Source organism: Dendropsophus ebraccatus, chromosome 2, assembly GCF_027789765.1.
Source record: "Dendropsophus ebraccatus isolate aDenEbr1 chromosome 2, aDenEbr1.pat, whole genome shotgun sequence".
In the NCBI taxonomy this organism is placed as follows: Eukaryota; Metazoa; Chordata; class Amphibia; order Anura; family Hylidae; genus Dendropsophus; species Dendropsophus ebraccatus.
This window is the reverse complement of record NC_091455.1, coordinates 106,290,721-106,311,309: the sequence shown is the minus strand read 5'-3', so window position 1 is coordinate 106,311,309 and position 20,589 is coordinate 106,290,721. Positions and strand designations below refer to the sequence as shown.

At 40.2% G+C, this 20,589-nt stretch overlaps 1 protein-coding gene across 1 annotated transcript in view; it reads left to right on the top strand.

Annotated features, from left to right (window-relative positions):
* The window catches only part of LOC138783435 (cadherin-6-like), a 265,406-nt gene that overhangs the window by 223,820 nt on the left and 20,997 nt on the right, over positions 1–20,589 (top strand). Inside the window, exons 7-9 of the mRNA XM_069958138.1 lie at positions 4,264–4,517; positions 10,952–11,088; positions 15,151–15,272. Of these exons, the coding sequence (XP_069814239.1) occupies positions 4,264–4,517; positions 10,952–11,088; positions 15,151–15,272 (513 nt within the window). The remainder of the gene's footprint in view (positions 1–4,263; positions 4,518–10,951; positions 11,089–15,150; positions 15,273–20,589) is intronic.

The following is a 20,589-nucleotide window of genomic DNA, read 5'->3' as shown; positions in this document are numbered from 1 at the left end:
AACTACCTCATTTGCATGAAACAAATACAAAACACCAGGCAGTCTAGAGGAAAGCACAATACATTTAATTACATATAGCACTTTCAGGATATGATTGTCTGGGTCCTCCATGGGACCACTAATTCCAAAGAGAATTCCTTCGGGGAATGGAGAGATCTGGCAGGTTAGAAACATGTTTAAATCATGTTAAGTATGTTGCGTGATACATGCTAGGAATTAATGTCTTGCGCTCTGCTGATTTTTATTGCCGTGTGGTTGCCGTGTGTTAAAGTAAAGAGAGAGACACTGTACGCTTTTACTCACATCATCTCCAGTAATTATTTTTATTTTAAGATCTCCTGCCCTTGCATGGCAAATATACTCTGCAAATATACTACAGTGGGAGCAGAGGAGGTATTTTATCATCGCTAATTCTCCACCATATTACATTAAAGCACCCTATAACTGCATTGTGGCTTGATTAGTTTCTATGAGAAATCACTGTCCCCTAAATTTCAGTCCTCCAGAGCAGCCAATTAAGCAGGTGCTTGAGATATAACTAACACTTAATTAAACAATCTAATTCTTTTTATCATCTAGACAATTTGCTTATAGATTTGGCTACACAGCAGATTTGCTGAGTACAGTTAGGTTCCACACATTTTAAAGTGCTATACCTTGAAAGTAAGAAGAACATAGGGAATTCTAAGGCTATGTCTACATGTGCGCCATTACCATAATACTTGGCCCCAAGAACTGGTCACTGGTCTCAGGAATTAAGATTACTGATTTAGGTGACATAGACAACCTATCTGCCCCCTACCTGTAATAGTCTTACAGATAAAGATCTTGAATAACACACTGCTCTAAAAAGAAAGGGAACACTTAAACAACACTATGTAGCTCAGTTGCTCAGTTTGCTCAGTTAGTGCAGCTCTTCCAGGATGGCACATCAATGTGAGCTGTGGCAATAAGGTTAGCTGTGTCATTCAGCACAGTGTGTAGAGCATGGAGCAGATACCAGGAGACAGGTCAGTACACCAAGAGACATGGAGGGGACCCTAGGAGGGCAAAACCCAGCAGCAGGACCACTACCTCCGCAAGGAGGAACAGGAGGAGCTCTGGCAGAGTCCTGCATATGACCTCAAGCTGGCCACTAATATCTGTGGTTCTGCTCAAACTGCCAGAAAAAGAGTTCATGAGGGAGTTTACTAATGCTTTAATCCAGGTCTGGGAGGAAAGCCCTAAGGAGAACATCCGCCGCCTCATCAGGAGTATGCACAGACGTTGTAGGAAGGCATTTCCAATGAAGTTGCATCAGCCTGTAATTTGATTTTCCACTTTGATTTTCAGTATCATTCCAAATCCAGACCTCCATGGGATATTCATTTTCATTTATATTGATCATTTTTATGTTTTATTGTTCTCAACGCATTCCACTATGTAATCAATAAAGATTTGTAACTGAAATATTTCCTTCATTGAGATCGAGGATGTGGTCTTTTAGTGCTTCCTTTATTATTTTTTTGAACAGTGTGTATATAGACATTTTTAGTAAATATTCCTAAAACTGGTTCTAGTGTATAGCAAACTGCATCATCATACTGCTGTCACCTTTAGGTTATGTTCACACAACTTTTTTTTTTGGCCATTTTACATTTTTTGGACAGAAGTCAATTTGAGCTGAAAATACAGGCATAGGCCAGTTCACACTTAGGAAACACGGCGGAATCCCGCCGCGCTCAGTGTCCTGCTTTAAGCAAATGGAAGAGCGTGCACTCATCCGCTTCCTCTCCTCTCCGCTCTAAGAATGAACATGTTAGTTCTTGGAGCGGAGAGGAGAGGGAGTGGACAAGTGCCCCCTCTCCATTCACTTACATCAGCACAGGGATTCCGCGGCGGAGATTTCCGACGATCTTGCTCAGTGTGAACTGGCCCATATTGTGCAAATTATAGCCGTAATTAGCATTATACAGACATATTTTTTCAGCTCAAAATGACACCTGTCCAGAAATATGAACATAAAAAAAAGACATCGTGGGAACATTGCCTTAAAAGGAAAAGCAGCATCAGAACCCTGTGCCATTTTTAACACAAAATATGAATTCGATTTCTGTAATATATTTTAATGTATGGGGGAGGGGGCTGTAGTATTAGCGCCCTATATAACATACAGTTCAGACTTTAATATTATCTGATAACATCAGTCTTTTCCTGTTAGCCTGATACTTCTGTATTGTCTGAAAATCAGCAAGACCTCTGATTACAATCCACTTAACATTAAGTGGATGATTATGAGCCTGTGAGAAAAGTGGCGGTGATGGAAGGCAGCCTGTATCCAGCTGCTTATGTCCTCATTTTCTGACCGGAATGTCTGGTTCCATTGGAGCCTGGAGAGATTAGGAACATCCTACCTATTTTGACCACACATATGTAGGCCAAATCTATCATTAGGTTACAGACTCATCTTAGCGGCACCAGTTTGTGTATGCTATCCTAATAAAAAAGTGGTCACAATAAACCGACCTAAAATTAGATGCTGTCGGAGGCTACGTTCACACAACATTTTTTCAGCTCAGTTTAAAATGACGTTCGTCATTTTGAGGCTAAAATAACGGACGCCATTTAGCTGTCTGGCCTTCCCTTGCAATAACGGCTGTTGGTACATTATTCTAGTTTGCGGTAACTCATTGCCCATTGAGTGTGTCTTAATTGAAAAGTCCATTGAATTTAATAGTAAAAAAAGAGAAAGAATGGTGACACATAAAAAATTGTGTATGAACAAGGAAAAAAAAAAACGTCCACTGTTTGCAAAAGACGTCCAAAAATAATGATCATGTTCATTATTTTGACGTCCGCTGTAAAAACGTCCGTTATTCAATACATTGCATCGGATGTCTGTCTTTCCATTGACTTCAATGCATTGTCATAGCAGCCAGTTAAATAGCGACAATAACAGACGTTATTTTAAATTTCAAAATCTGACGCCTTTTCTCTATTTTTGACGTTGTGTGAACATAGCCTAAGTGTATACTGGAAAAAAGTAGTAGGTAAGTTACATGCTTGTAAGCTGAAAGGATGTACTTTTCCACTATCAAAATTTGTAATATGAGACTATTGTGAGCATCAGCATTGGGGACAGGGACTTGTCTGAATGGCAAATCTGTGTATGGCTATGTTCACACTCAGGAACATATTGGGCAAAGGCGGCCATCTCATTATATAGACGGCGGCAAATAATGATAATCGTTATTTGCGGCAATCTATATAATGAGACAGCCTTTGGCCGATATGTTCCAAAATTGGGAACATAGCTTTAACATTGCAGAATATGCTGGCGCGCTTTTAGCAACAAGAAATAAATCTCAATGTGCACAACTACCATGCTATGCCCTGTAAAACCTAATCAATAGAAATGTTCTCGAGTAAAAGTTTGTGTTTTATTCTCAGACAATAGCTATTGCTTTCAATAAGCTTCTTCAAATTGTATATTGTTCATTCCTTTTTAAATATTGAATCAGAGATAATGCAAATTCAATGGTAAGAGAGTTGCCAATACCACAATTTCACAATATTGAAAAACATGCAATTGTGTCTCAGATGCTTTTAAGGCAGTGGTGTCAATATATATATATATATATATATATATATATATATATATATATGTATTTGAAAAATACAATATATAATAATAGGTATCATTTGTTATGGTGTAAATAGTATGTGGTGTATAGTAAGATATACAGATAGAAAGCTAGAAATGCTATAACACTAAGGGGGACTGTTTTTTTTTTTCTGCTGGGCTTAAAAATGTTCCATCGGCACAGAGGCTTGCAGGATTTATGTAGAGGTGGAATGCCTCTACATAAATCGTATGTGCACTGGATTCCCTTCATGCGCACAAAGTGAAACATACGCTAGCTCTTAGCTGACATAGGTTTCATTGACATTTTTCCTGTAGAAAAATGTTAAATGCTGTGCAAGCAGAGGCCGTCCCAATCCCCCCCCCCCCCCCCCGGTATGTGGCTGCAACCCCCGTTACTCCCCCTCCCCGCCCCTCTGTCTCAAATGGCACAGAAGGGCATGATAAAAGCCAAAGTTTGTGAATATATTTACTCATATAGGGCCTATCTGTGCCATAAAATGGCATCTCCGCCATCTAATGTCCCCTAATATGTATATACTAAAGTCATTATTTAGAAAATTGTATTATTGAAAAACATGTTTCTATTTTTTTTTTTTTGCTTTTTATTTAATTGTTTTTATTTATTTTTGTTTTGACAGCCAATGGACTTTGAGAAAACGCGAATGTACAATTTAAAGGTCGAAGCTGCCAATACATATGATGACCCGAGATTTCACTACTTAGGACCCTTCAAGGATGTGGCTACTATAAAAATCATAGTGGAGGATGTGGATGAACCTCCAGTATTTAGCAAGTCAGCCTATGTACTTGAAGTGAAAGAAGATGCAAAAATTAACACTATTATCGGAGCGGTTACAGCCCAGGATCCGGATGCTGCTAGAAGCACTGTGAAGTAAGAGAAATGCACATCTATTTCCCTGTAATGATCAAAGCTGCAAAATGTTATATTATTAAAAGCCTTGTAGATGATGAGACCAGAATTATCAAAGGATGTTATGGTTTAACACTTTAGCTTTATGTGTCATTCATGCAAATGGGATTTTAAGAAGTGCTATAATTTTACATTCTTTCTTTAGGCTCTGAACCATGCGAACAGCGCAGGCCAACATGTGACTGCAAGATTGCATTTCATTTTAAGTAGTTACAGAGAGAAAATTGGGTGAAATCTAACCTAGTAATTGTATATCCCACATAAGCTAGTCATTGACCATGTTCCTGTTGCCTGTGTCTCTGAAGGTAGCTTTAGGGTACAAACACACACAGCGTATACGCAGCAGATACGCAGCAGATCTGCTGCAGATTTGATGCTGTTGTCAGTTATATAGATCTAATCGGCTGCGTATCTGCTGCATATTGCAGCAGTAAATACGCAGCATATACGGTGTGTGTGTTTGTAGAGTGTATTTTCTGTATACCTCATATTGCTGCAGGAAGAGTAAGGCTATGTTCACACAACGTCTTTGCATCTCCGTTTAAAATGACGTCCGTCATTTTGAGTCTAAAATAACAGTTATTTAGCTGCCTGACCTCCCCTTAGTGCACTGACGGGTGTTTGCACATTATTCTAGTTTGGTTACTAATCGGCCGTTGGATGGAGCCTAATTGAAAAGTCCATTGAATTTAATAGCAAAAACGGAGACAGAACAGTGACAAAAGGAAAACTGTGTGAACTACAAATAAAAAAACGTCCGCTGTTTGCAAAAGACGTCCGAACATAATGTGCATGTCCATTATTTTGACGTCCACGGCAAAAACATTCGTTTTGCAATGCATTGTGTGCATTGGACGTCCGTCTTCCCATTGACTCCAATGCAATGGTATTGCAGTCAGTTAAATCTCGGCAAAAACGGACGTTATTTTAAATATGAAAATCAGACGCCTTTTTAATATTTTTGACGTAGTGTGAACATAGCCTAAAACTGGGCTGATTGCTGTGGACAATCTTACTAAAAGACATATTGATTCTAGAGATGAGCGAACCTCGTGTTTGTGGCTGAAAAGGTTGGATGCAGCCCTAGGGAGGCCTGGAAAACATGGATACAGCCTATGGCTTTATCCATGTTTTGCAGGCAGCCTTAGGGCAATACATCTGCCCCTATGTAAATATTGCAAGTAAACCATTTACCATTTATGCTCTTTTCTAGAGATCTCTTCTCTTATTATTTCAGCAATTTTTACTTTGAATTATAGGCTCCATTTATGTGGCAGTAGAGCAATATTTTTCTGCTACCACTCCAGCTATTGTAACAGTAAAACCACAAGCATGCCCTGATAGACAAAAATAGAAATACCTGGAATAATAGTTGAGACATAGAGGGCAGTACCATGCCATAAAACCTTTATAAATGTAAAGGAGGACAAATGTGGCGTTTTTAGCAAAGTAACTTACATCACTGTGCCATCTTTCTTCCCAATGAATCAATTCACTTCCTCGTTTACTCTCTGAACTGTGACCCTGCGGTTGCCATGCAACAGGGCAGGCACTTTACAATCCCTCTTGCTGCATGTGACATGAGAACCAATTTCTGTGCTTAAAGGAGTACTCCGGCGCTGATGAAAAAAAAAAACAATCAATCAATCAATCAATCAATCAATCATAAACATAGTTTTTACACCTACCATCCCTCCTGAGTCTGTCTCTGTTTGAATTCTTGCTGTTTGCAGGTCCCTGAAGCTCCAGTTGGTGACTTCATTTTTTCTTTACTTCTTGGTTTGGGCTTTCCCATGATGCACTTTGTCTCCTGTGATGTCTAACTGACTCTGTAAAACTGTAACATGGCTTACATCATGTTTAGCCAATCAGAGCTGAGCAAACTGAGTCATCTGACAAAGGGAGGCTGGCTTAACAGGGCTTAGACCCGCCTCCCTCTTGATGATGTCATTGTCACAAAATGGCTACCAAAGAGCAGCCTGGGGTCAAAAGTCATTAGGTAAGAATCAGTTTACTTCACTTACTGGTGGGGGGGTTAAGGGGGAAAGGAAAGATAGGTGATTAAAGCATATTACAAAGTTATATAACTTTGTAATGTGTATCAATTACTGGGAAAAAAGCTTTTCACTGCAGTACCCCTTTAAGGGACAGATCATGTGACTGGGATTCCACTGAGCATGAGTGACCCAGCCCAGTGGAAGCCTGGCAGACGTGTACCAAGGGCAACAGGATATCAAACAAAGCAGCAAATGGGGAATTAGTATGTCCATATCTTTTAAATGATACATTTTAAGAAATGCTTGTACATTTAAAATATGTTTTTATTTAATATAATGCATCACTATAGACTACTTTTTTTTGTCACATCATCTCTTTAAGCTTTATTAACATAAAACTGAAAAATGCCTTAAGGTCCTATACAAACCAACTACAACATTTACATGTGCAATGACTGCAGGGCAATATAGAAGTTAGTAGAATGTACAAAGCAGCTTTGCTTATCCCATTTTGTAAAGCGCTCGTGCTGCCGGCAGCAGTCATCCACTTGTTCTGTGAAGAGAAATGTCACATTTGCATTCTTCCTGCACGGTCAATTGAAAACATAAGAAGAGATCCACAGCAGAACTCTATTCCAACAGGTTAACCTGGTGTTGCCATCCTTCATTGTAGTCTGATGTTTTAAGAGATATGTGACCTATCACAAGATTGATGTTATTCCTCTCATACATAATATCACTGTGATTCACTTTGTGCTGTAGCCCTAGATGGTATTTGTGTGCTACCTCGGTGTAATACCTTGCTTTAGTCCTTCTTGACCTTGACCATGTTGTAAGTCAGCAGTGTTTATCAGGATGACGCGCCCGTTTTACAGAGCACAAACCTTTAGGAAATTATTCTAGGGCCTGTTTCCCTATAGGAAATAAAATCTTCATTCTTGCCTTCTGGTAATTAGAAATAATTCATCCCTGCGGCCCTCCCGGTCACTTTGCTTTCACATTATACTATGCTGTTACTGCGAGTTGCCTAAATGTTACATGTGTACTATACCAAGCTTTATTACATAGCAGGCATTCTGGAAATGGCAACACATTTCATTCGAAATGAAATTGTTTTTCTTCTCAGCTCATTACAGCCAGGGTTCTGATACAGAAAAGCTGAACACCCATGTGACTTGAATCTTGCTTAATGCATAAAAGCTAGCCCGTGTTTTGGATGTCAGGTGCAGTCAAATAACTGTAGAAACCAATTTCCATTCATTCTTTTTAATCAGGTTGCGTCAGGCGCCTGCCTTGTATTAGATTCAACATTTAACACAACAAACCATGAGACAGAAAACACGGCACACCATCCAGCATTGAATTTATCCTGTTGGATGGCACTGGTGACAAATCACCCAGTTGGGAGCAGTAAAATAAAATCTGCAAAATCACCAAACTGTTACGAATGATTACTATAGTCTTATAAGTAGCATCTCTTTCCAGTCATTAACCTCCTCCTAACACCATGTTGAGCTGTGTACAGCAGCAGCACACCAGCTGCATCACCATACAGATAAAGTGTGCACTCATTGTCCTTCACAATTAGAGATAAGCGAACCTCGAGTATGCTCAAATCGATCCGAACCTGAACTTTCGGCATTTGATTAGCGGTGGCTGCTGAACTTGGATAAAGCCCTAAGGCTATGTGGAAAACATGGATATAGTCATTGGCTGTATCCATGTTTTCCAGACAACCTTAGAGCTTTATCCAAGTTCAGCAGCCACAGCTAATCAAATACCGAACGTTCGGGTTCGCTCATCTCTATTCACAATCTATTCTCACTATATATGTGCAAGGGACAAATGCTTTTAATTGGAGAGCTGATTTTAGGTTTCAGGGTTTGCTTCTTTGCTGGAAGCATGGAATGGCCCAGCGCACAAGCGTCTGCCACATTTTCATGCAGGTTTCAGGGTTTTCTTCTTTGCTTGAAGCATGGAATGGCTAAACGCACAAGCTTCTGCCACATTCAGGTTGACAGTTTAAAAATGTTTTTGACAGCGCCTCCCCTAGATATAATGTATAAGCCAGGTAGATAGATAACCAGGATATATAGATTCCACCAATCCTGATCCAGTTTTCCTTGGACATTGGCGTTTCTGGCCACTCGGCTACGGCTTTTAAAGTAGCCGTAGTTGGCTCTATTCACTTACATAATGCTTCGCTGTGATGCAGCACTAAACCAACATTGTGGCCTGTTCACTCTCAGGATCTGACCCCTCACCAATCATAAAGTTATCTTAGCTATATGTCATCAGTTCATGAGTTGGAAGACCCTTTTTAATGACGTATTCATGAACACAAAGGATTAAGGGGACCTGTAATACCTTTAACCAAATAATTTCCCTTTGGTGGGTGGTATTCGCCTTTGATGGCACTGTGTAACGCCATCTCCCATCCATGAAATAATATAATATTGATAATTATTGGCAGAATGAATAATTTCCAGCTTTATAATATACAATTCATGGCAGAAGAGCTGCTCTTCATATGTTACATACTATCATCACAGAACACTCATTCTTTCTTCTTCGATAATGTATTCTTGTTGAAGTGTTTGTGTGACATGCAGCCATTTTAGAAGCTTATAATACAATAAAACCTTAAAAGAAAAAACATTAAAAAAATTCTAGCTTCTTACATGTAAACGCACTTCTGTGAAGGGCACTGTTACTCTAACCACTTTAATCCTTTGCTCCCTATTATTAATGTATTCTAGTGGTACTATCTCATTACTCTCATATGTGCTTCCTAATTCTATACCCATTGTTACCAAACTTTCTCATTGATAGGACGCCTGATATCTAGAACAGATTAGTAAAACTATATGCATAGCAATTCAGTGCTGTACAATATGATAGCCTATGTACATAGCAAATGGCAATGGTTAAATATGAATATGAATGTTTATGCTAATTATGTTATAGTTAAAGAATTTAGTTTTCACTTTGTGTACCGGTAGTTCTGTTTTGTTAGTAGTTGACTGAAGATGCAATATTTGAATTCATCGCACCAGTTATGGAAATTGCCCCATGTGGTGGTAAATGGTGAACAGTCAAGAACGTCTACCCAACTGTGCAATGATCTGATCCTTTATTTCTCATTCAAAAGGAAAGGATCCGATCCTCAAACTGTTTGTGCTGGAGAGGTCTGATAAAAGATGTTTCCCATTGGCCATACATGTCAGCAAATAGTGTCAAACTCACCATTAGTGTTGGAGTCATATTGATCTACATATAGCTGCAGTGGGCGAGATTGCTCAGATTTTACCACCAATGTTAAAATGATAAAATTGCACCTTCCTTCTGATCTGTTCATAGTCAACGACTCATCAATGCTTTTATTGATCTAAATGAGTCACCATTGCCTTTATTTGGGCTGTTAGTAGTGTAAAGAAGCCTATCGATCCTTGTGTCCTATGACAACTAAGCCTCACTGGGCTTTATGCACAGCGCATGTAGCTGATCAAACAAAGGGCTGGCCATGCAGCACAGTGAGGAGTATTACTGCTAGAACCCAGAGACCCTTTCCTCCAAACTATTCAAGATCTTAATAAAGGCATTTTCTTCATTTTCTATGTGTGAGACTGTAATGTGGATCCACAATTGCAGACTTCAAATCACGGATGTGTGGATCATATGGGAGGTGCTCTTATCTAGCACCTATCTGCTCAGGCTTATATAGTGGGTCCCAAGCAACGGATTACCACCTGTGATGTACATATGATTTGATATCAGGTATCAGTTGTTTTGATGATAAAATAAAAACAAGATAAGAAATATAGCATTCGTTTTGTAGGCCATGTGTCAATATTATTATTATTACTAATTACTGTATTATTATATTGTTGCCTGTCTTATGACAAAACAAATGGATTATACAGACATTGTAACAGCCTATACTGTTACTTCTCAGTCTAGAGTTGACAACACACAAGTGAACATCACAAATATACCTGCGATTTGTTTAAGAAAATCCTTTGACAGTGACATGCTGGAACATCTCAGGACAGTGTGCGCTAGATATAGAAAACCCAGTGATTTAAGCTTCCGTCAGAGAAGGGATTATTCAAGTGCTTGTTGTTAGGAAGCTGAGATTTTATTTCAAATGTTTTGACATTTATAGTGTTAGATATTTCCTGATAGTATAACGGTGCTCTTAACAATGTAGTGACATTGGAGGCTTTTAAGAAATTGTATGCTGCTTTTTTTTTTTGCTGCTGTTTGGAAATAGCAGCAATTTTTTAAATGTCATTTTTAATTCAATATATTGTATTAATGCTATTAACACTTTGAGCTGACAGTCTGGGCACTGTGATGAATAAAGGACAACATTTAATGGCTGGACTTTGCTTGCAGGTATTCTGTGGATCGCCATACAGACATGGATAGGATATTCAACATCGACTCTGGAAATGGCTCCATTTTTACTTCCAAACTTCTGGATCGGGAGTCATTGTTGTGGCACAATATTACTATAATAGCTACAGAAATCAGTAAGTCAATCCGAAATACCAACACTGTCCCTGTAGTGCGGAGGCAAGGTCTTCTTAAGCTTAAGAGATTTTGGGAAGTATGCTTAGGCATAGCGAATGCTAATTATAGCTTTCTCATCTCTGAATCTCTGCTTTGAGCAAATATGAGTTCTAATAACAGGACTGTTTGCCTTGAAAGACACCCAGTAGTGTGCGTCTGTGTGTTTTCTTAAAGAACCAGAAATACATTTAAAATGCTCAGTTAATGGAATGTAATTGTGCTAACAGATGATGTTTGGCTATAAAAATGGAATCTATTCTAAAACAATAACCATTTACTAATTGCTTAGTACTATATTCCCAGTCAGAGCTGACACAAATGCAGTGCTGTCTTTACTGGAAGTCACCCAGAGCAAGATTAAAGTTAATAAAATTAGTAACCACTATGAAGTCAATCTGAAAGGCAGACACAATTACACATGAGGATCTGGTATTGGCAGACGCACACACTTGCAAATTGCATCTTGTAGACTATATAGGACATGCTGTCATTGAAGTGTGTAAAGCAGAATATTATCAAGTGATTAAATAGCACTTAAAATCTGATTTTAGATATAGGTATATAAACACAATAGCATGCCTTTGATGCACCATTGGGGCTTTGGAGATGATGGAGTATGAGATAGCCTATGTTCCCACAATGTTGTTTTATACAAAATAACAGTCATTGTTTTTAAAATAATGGTCGTTATTTCAGAATGACGGCAATCCATAATGATCAGGATCATTATTTACAGCCATCATTATCAAACGATGGATGTTATTTTGCCTAAAAAATGAAGTTGTGGGAAAATAGTCTCATACTGGATTATTGGACTGTCAAACAGAATGAGAGTCATGGTAGTATAAATCTTTCACAGGGATGCCTAAAAAATGTGAGCCCGAAATGTACTAATATTAAACATTAAACAAAGCATGTTGGCCTAATGAGGTAATAGGAAGCTATTTTGGCACCATTGATTGAATGTGACACTATGAATACATTGGCGTATGTGTTGTGAGCTTACCCAGCACATATGCCCAACATCTTGTTAAGGATGGGTGTACACGTATCGGATCGCAGCGGATTTCACCCTGCTAGTTCTGCAGCGAAATCTGCTGTAATTTCCGTCACTATTGTTTTGTATAGGTTTACATACTTGCAACAGAATTTTCATTCCGCTGGGAGTATTTAAAGCACCATCTCCCTTAACCCACCGTTGCCCAGTGAATACTTTACCCGTCCGCTCCCTGGTCCACTTCTGTAGCTCCCAGCTCCCTGAACTCCCGCGCAGCCAATCATTGCGCTGTCCTGCCATCAGGGAGGTGCATTAACGGGCATGGCGCTGTACATACTTGTATGTAAACCTATTCAAAATGACAGTACTAGGTATCTCAGCAGATTTTGATAAAATGATGAAAAGCGTGAAATCCGCTGCGATCTAAAACATGTGAACCCACCCTAAAACACAATGTGAACAGAGCTTAACAGACTGAAAATGTCGAGTATGCAGAATCCGGAAAATAGTTTTGTCTTTCATGTAAGAAAAAACACTTGTAGTCACATTACAAGAGCAAAGTAATCTCAGTGGTTTAAATCTCTTTAGTACAAAGCTTTGCCTTTTAGAGAGCAAATACTCTGCGGTTTTGTGTTGAAAAGAAACTATCCACTTAATTGCTTTACATTGCAATGGTTATTTTATAACTTGTGGCTAAAATCTCTGCCGCATGAAGTGGTCAATGTCAAGTTGCTTTTTCATCTCACAGTCACTGAAAAACTGCTGCAAGTCACTCATTGTGATCTATGGAAGATGCAAGTACACAGTCCAGTAATGCAATTTAATGTGCCCTCTAAGGGCATTTTTAGAGGGCAACCGTGGCCAATGGGAAGGTTTATCCTAGATACATGAGTGAACATACACAACAAATGGGGGGTGAGGAATATATCACATAATATATCAGCTGAGGCTGGTAGTTTCTTATAAAATGTACCTTATGTATCTGATAAGGGAATGCTTTCCGATTCTATCATCTGTACAGACAGGGATTATTAATGTGTCCCTGTCATTTGCAAAAACTTTTGACGTGTTGCAGAGGACCCCACCAATCTCTAGAGTTAGCGTGGGGAAGGACAGAGCTAAGCACTTCTCTCCATGGCTTTTTGTCTCTTAAGTTTTGCTGAAGGAGGCAGGCTGTATTGTAAGCCTATGGAGCCCATCTCCTGCAGCAAGACATTGATCGCAGTGAGTTAGGGAGAGAAACCCTTAGGGGCACATTTCTCCCGCCTTGTTCCAAATATCAGTGGGGGGCTGGACACCCAGAACTGAATCAAGACTTTGACTTCTCTCTTTGACATGTCATAGCTTTCTGTAACTATCACTGAAAGTATAGGATGGCAATACTTGGCTAAATCTGTCAGTAAATATCTAACAGAAATGTTACAGGTTTTACTAACATTTTCAGCCTGATTTGGACATAACTGAGAGGAGTGGGTCTGCCAAATACTTCTTCCAGCTGTGCGGTCAGTGCTAAAGAATGATGGTCAGGGCATAGCTGGATGGAATAGATGGCCCTAAATAGGTCAGTGAGCTGAGGATTTTGCGGTCACAAAAATGAAAATGGTGCAAAATATTGCAGAGAAATTAGAAACATTATAAGATATTTCTGTCTCTTTACACTTCTATGGGACATTTATGGGGGATTTATTATTCTGCATGCCAGATGCAGACTGCAAAAGGTTCCAAACATTCTGCAAAAAAAACCTTTATTTTGCAACTTTGTGGTGTCTGTGCTGCTCATGCTAAAGGGGCAGGAAGGGTGGAGGTATGGGGGCAGAGGCCGCATACATAGCATATTTACTACATTTTACATCTGCTTTCATGCATAAATGAAAAGCAGATCTGTGAAATCCCCTAGCACACGGGCAGCCTCAGTTTGACATACCGGTCTTAAAGTGTCACTGTCGTTAAAATTTTTATTGCAGAAATCAATAGTACAGTCGATTTTAAGAAACTTTGTAATTGGGTTTTATTAGCCGAAAAATGAATTTTTATCATGAAAAAGCAGTTTGAAGCTCTCCCCCCTGTCTTCATGGTTTTCCTATGGAGAGAGAAAGTAAAGGCAGCAAAAACAGGACAACAAAGAGTTAATTTACATTCACATCCCGGGCTCTCACCTCTGATAGTCACCATGGACCTCTCTGACCTCTAATTAGGGCTCTGAATAGCTGCTGAGCAATCCTTTGTTCTCAGCTCTCAGCTGTCCACTAATCTCGCTCCTTCCCCCTCCCCCCTCCCCTCTTCATAGACCAGACAGATCCAACTGATGAAAAAACAGTCGAGATTTCCTGATTCTGAGGAGTGGATGACAGAAAGGAGAGGAGGGGGGGGGACCTGGGAAAAGGCTTACATGCAGATAATGGCATATTTGGCTAATAAACCCAATTACAAAGTTTCTTAAAATCGCCTGGACTATTGATTTCTGCCAAAAAAAATTTACGACAATGACTCTAGCCCCCCCCATTTCTAAGTATGGGCTGTAGATAATATTGCAGCTCAGCTCTATTCATTGAATAGAGCACAGCTGCAGTTTCTGATGCAGCCCATGGACTAAAGTGGCGCTCTTTCTAAAATAGACCCTTTCTTCTAATCTCATACAACCCTTTTACAAAATCTATATAGTATAAATGACGAGATGTTATTGATGAGCAACTTACACAAAATAATCGATTGTGTGTTTTATGTTGATTTTTAATATGACTGTAGTTTTAGAGCACACATATTATTTTCCATCCATTTTATAAGAAAAGTGTCATGCTACATTTACTAAGTGGCTACAATTTTCTGCTTGAGAAGGTGGCTGGAAAATATGCGACACGCAGCTTGTGTTCTTCTAATTAGGCCTGTGATTGTCAGATCCAAAGACGCACAGACACAGGGAAAAGCAGTTTCCAAAAATTAAGCATTTAACAGCTGCCTTCTGATCTCCACACAATTTAGCCCTCCAACAGCCGCTGTACCCAGTCCTCTTATCTTTTTATTACAGGTAATCCTAAAGAAAGTAGCCGCGTTCCTGTGTTTATTAAGGTTTTGGATGTGAACGACAATGCCCCAGAGTTTGCCATGCTGTACGAGATCTTTGTTTGTGAAAATGCAAAGGCAGAACAGGTGTGTATAATAGCTCTACTTTCAGCTCATCTGCATGCAAAATAGTAAAGATGGAACAATGTCCCTGTGTTGATGGGGCTGTAGAAGTGGGAATGGTCATCAGCCTTGTCGTGTCCATAAACTAGCCATGTGTTAGCCTGACTGGCAAAATAAAGTGGTACACAGTATACAGCACTCGTATCTCATATCAGACAATCTGGTGTATTGTATCCCAAGACTCTTCAAACTGTGCACCTGTAAAATGATGTGTTTTTTATTTCATCCAGGTTGGTTCTAATTCAGGTGTCATGTATGAGATTGGAAAAATAGTCGGCTTTTTTTTTTTATCCAGAAACAGCAACACTAGTTTGGTATTACAGCTTTCTGCCATTACAGGGAATCTGTCAGCTTTTAATCACAAAGCTTCTGACATTGTTACCTAGTGGAAAGGGGACTCTCTCTCCTCTTCCCTCCTAGCACTGTGATACTAGCATGTTTCTCCGAAAATAAGTTAGGTTCTTATATTATTTTATTCTCTAAAAAAAGGCTAGTGCCTTTTTGGGAGAAACACTTAAAGGGAACCTGTCACCCCCCGTGCCGGGGTGACAGGCTCCCGACCCCCCGTTAGAACCCCCTATACTTACCTCATCCCGCCGGGTCCCGCTTCTGGATTCGGTCGGGTCCCGGAGATCTCAGCCGCTGCAGCCCGGCGCGCGCGCTGACAGATGAGTCCAACGCTCATAGAGAATGACGGAGCGCTGGACTCTCCTGTCATTCTCTATGGGTGTTGGACTCATCTCTCAGCGCGCGCGCCGGGCTGCAGCGGCTGAGATCTCCGGGACCCGACCGAATCCAGAAGCGGGACCCGGCGGGATGAGGTAAGTATAGGGGTCTCTAACGGGGGGTCGGGAGCCTGTCACCCCGATACGGGGGGTGACAGGTTCCCTTTAATGCCCCTACACTGTAGGCCCACTGTATATGGTAGTTAGCCACCATACTGTATGTCCCACTAATGTTAGGCTCCTGTACTGTAAGATCCCCCTGTAGCTAAGCCTTCTTCCCCTCTGTAGTTCTTCCCCCATACTGTATACATTCCCCCTCTGCAGCAAGGCCCCGCATACTGTATACCTCCCTTGATCCATACTGTATGCCCCCCCCCCCCTTTGCAGGTAGTCCCCATACTGTATACCCCTTTCCCTTCTCTGTAGCTGGCCCATGTACACTCCCTCCCTCCCTCCACATTCAATGTCCCATACTGTGTATCTTCTTACCACTCCTGCCTCCCCTGTAGCTTGTGTTGGGCAGGTGGGGGCAGAGCATAACAAGTCTGGCACTGATTGGATGGTGCTTAGCACCCAGTGTCAAGTGTCTGGTCAGCTGACTATAACTAGAGCTTATTTTTTTGAGTAAGGCCTCCAAAAGCCTGCAAAATTAAGCTAGGTCTTATTTTTGGGGTAGGTCATATTTTTAGCAAAACACAGAGCACACTCAAGTGGTTCACTTAATTTAAGTCACTGTACACCCCAGAGAATGGGTGCGTTCACAATATGGAATCCCGGCAGATAACCCTCCACGGATTCCGTCGCTCGCGCACATCTCCACCCTTGCCATAAACTCCATTCTATGGTCAGGTGGATTCCGCCATCCGCCCAAAGAATTGACGTGTCAATCATTTGGGTGGAGGCGGAATCCGCCCGACCATAGAATGGAGTCTATGACACGGGCAGAGATGCGCACAGGTGTGACAGGCGGAATCCACAGCAAGTTATCTGCCCTGATTCCGTACTGTGAATGCACCCAATCCCAGCACACATGTGCCGCTATTAGTATTCACAGAGCATTTGCAGGATTTCGAAATAGAGCGTGTTGCTTTAAGCCATCCATAATGTGTCAATCAAGTGAGGACAAGCCTATATAAGCCTATTTCACCTATTCGACTGTGGTATTGTGCTGCATCACAACACAAACACCAATGTCCTGGGTCCAGACAGAGGTCAGCACCTTTCCTGTAAGCTGGCACAGGATGCACAAACATTGTGGGGCACAGTAGAACACAGTAGAATACAGTATATGCTGTACATATCTCACAGTATTTATGTCATCAGAATTGTTATATAACACTAAATGTACATACAGACCATTGATCTATTCCTTTATTTACATCCACCTTTCATACATACTTACTCATAAGACGGGTGACTGTGTCTTCAAAGTCCCAAAAATAACACATAATAATTAGTTTAATTGAGAAAGCCAAACATATTTTCTAACTAAACCTTATACACATATAGAAGGATGAACATCTACACATACAAAATAACACCTGTACTGTCAACATTGATATAGTTCTGAAGAAGTGTAATTTATGATGATGAGTGACAATTATGTTAATTAGGGTAATTGAAGAAAATGACATGGTAGGCCGAGTTGACAGTTACCATGTATTAGTAAAGTGCAGGGTTAAGTATTTATTTACCTGCAGGTGGACAGATGAATAGTTGATTCTAAGAACCCATATGATCAATTAGCAACTATCATGTACATTGCCCTGTATTCTAACCTGTTTTACAAGTTTAGCAGCAGACAGACTATAAGGGTACGTTCACACTAAGTAAAACAGGCGGAATTGACAGTGGAGAGGGGAGGCGTGCAAAGCATCCCATTGACACACTGAGGCAGGTGGGATGCCGTGGCAGGCGCTCCGCCACCGAATTCTACCTGCTTTACTTAGTGTGAACATATCAAGATAGATAGATACTGCTCCAAACTGGTGACAGAAATAAAAAGGTGAAGTTTTTAAAAGTGAAGTGGTTCAGTGAGTAGTGTTCATCTGTATGGTGAATGTATGTTCTTCCTGTGTGTATGTGAGTTTCCTCTGGATACTGCCTTTATTTTATAAACATGCTAATGGATTAACTTGGAATTTTGATTGATGGCCATAATTGGGACAATGAGTGATGACTTTTTACAGGGAGATTTTTATGATATTTATGACATAATATATTGGATGATAAGATATTTGTGGGAGATTTACATGATATAGTTCATATATACTGGGAAAAAAGGAAGTACATTAAAGGGGAACTATCAGCAGCTTAGATGAATCTAACCTGCTGATAGCCCCCTATTGCGCATGGGGCTCTGTGCAGTTAGCAGTGTAATCCTCGGCCCAGAGCACGGTTAGGAGCATTTCCCCGTCCCCATTTCGCCGTGCTGGCCCGCTCACTCTAATGATAATCAATGGAGCTGGTGGGCCAGCTAATGGTGCTCCGGACCAAGGAGTAAACTGCTAACTGCATGGGAACAGCATAAGGAGTAGGGTAAGATACATACCTCTCCCCTCAACGTCCTGTGCCCAATAGGGGGCTATAAGTAGGTTAGCTTGGTCTAACCTGCTTATAGTTCCCCTTTAAGCAATAACAATCTTATTTCCATACTATTGGTGGTTCACATATTTGAAGAATTACCAGAATGTGTATATTAAAGCCCCTTAGTTTGTTCTAAAACTTTAAATAAAGTAAATTATATGTTAATGTACTTCTGTATTCTTTTCAATCACTAGTTAAAGATAAGAGTGCTTCATGACTAGAGATAATCGAACCTCGGGATTTTGCAGGTTCGATCAAACTCGAACGTTCTTGAACCTGCAGCATTTGATTCCCAATGCCTTCCAGGTCCGTGGGGAAGGAGGAGACAGCCTGAGTACCTCCTGTAATTCCAGGATACAGCCTATTACCTATTACCTAGGCTGTATCATAGAATTCCAGGCGGTACTCGGGCTGTCTCCTCCTTTCCCACGGACCGGGAAGGCATCCAGAATCAAATGCTGCAGGTTTGAGAATGTTCAAGTTCGATTGAACCTGAAAAATCCTGAGGTTCGACCATCCCTACTTATGACAGCATTTTCTGTTCTTTGTTATGCCTATGATGAGGCCTCAAAGTAGATAACAGAAATTCAGCACTGAACTTGGCAATGTTTGAAAGTCCCATACACAGTAAATGGATTATTAGCCGATTATGGGTGCTGTCGCTATGTTGACTATGGAGGATAGTGATTGGTGGAGGTCCCAGTTGGTGAGCTTCCACTGATAAGCTAGTTATCTCCTATCCTGTGGATAGGGGTAACTTTTCATCTTTGGATAACCCATTTAAGGAGTTTTCAGTACTATTTTATGGATATGCCAGCCTTGGGGTTCCATAGAACTCTATTACTTGATATTTTTAAGAAATAGTATACCACAGGGAATCTGTCATTACTTTTTAGGAACCAGCACCAGCATGAAATATAGTTGTAGGCCCAAAGTAACTCTACTACTCCCATGTTCTGATTACAACTCTACCTCCTACTCTTGTCATCTGCATTTTGTGGGAATCTATCTACATACATCAATGTCTGCATTGTTATGTGTTTTAGATGTAATAATGAAATCTCATTATATAATATTTCCCCAGTCAGTGTTCTAAGAAACAATCACTTCAAGGGACACCATTTTTCCTAAGTGGTTTGAGAGCTATTTGCATATCTTTTCTTCCCAGAATTTCCAGTGGAGCAGGAATGGCTTTTAGGTCTTCATACATCAATATGGCAGACTCTCCTCATAAAGAACTAGTATCCCTTTGACCCATGTCGATAGGCCACTCATTAGCCAGCTAATACCCTGTTCTGCACTGAAGAGGGGAAACATCCCGAAACAACTGTCTGCAGATGGGCAATGTTTCCTTTTGGAGAGATTTTTGGCTTGGCACATTTCCCCAGTCAATGTTCTAGAACTCCTAGATGGAGTGAAACACTGAATTGAAGGGATATTACTTTGCCTAAGTGGTGGGAGAGCTATTTTGCACATACTTTCTTCCCATTTTATAATAATGAGTGATTCTCTTTCATATGTTATTATTGTCACAGAGTGGGGTTAACAGTCTCAAGGATGTGTAACCTGCAGCAGTAGAAGCTTAATAGCCAGTCTCCTACCAATGCCTGGTTTACAATGTTTTAATAGAAATTGATGCACTCTTAGGCTATGTTACCACAAAGTATTTTTGTTCAGTATTTTGGTCAGTATTTTTCAACCAAAACCAGGAGTGGACTGCAAACACAGAAAGGCTATGTTCACACACTGTTGAAAGTTAGTGGATGGTCGCCATTTAATGGCAAATAATTGTCGTTATTTTAAAACAACGGCTATTATTCGCAATTAAATAGCCAATATACTAACCAAGAAAAAAACTAAGCAAAAATTCTGTGTGTGAACATGTTCATGTGTGTTTGGTTTAATATACAAGTCATAGATTAAAGTGGTTCAACACAAGTATTACTGAAAAAAGCCTTCACCATACTCGC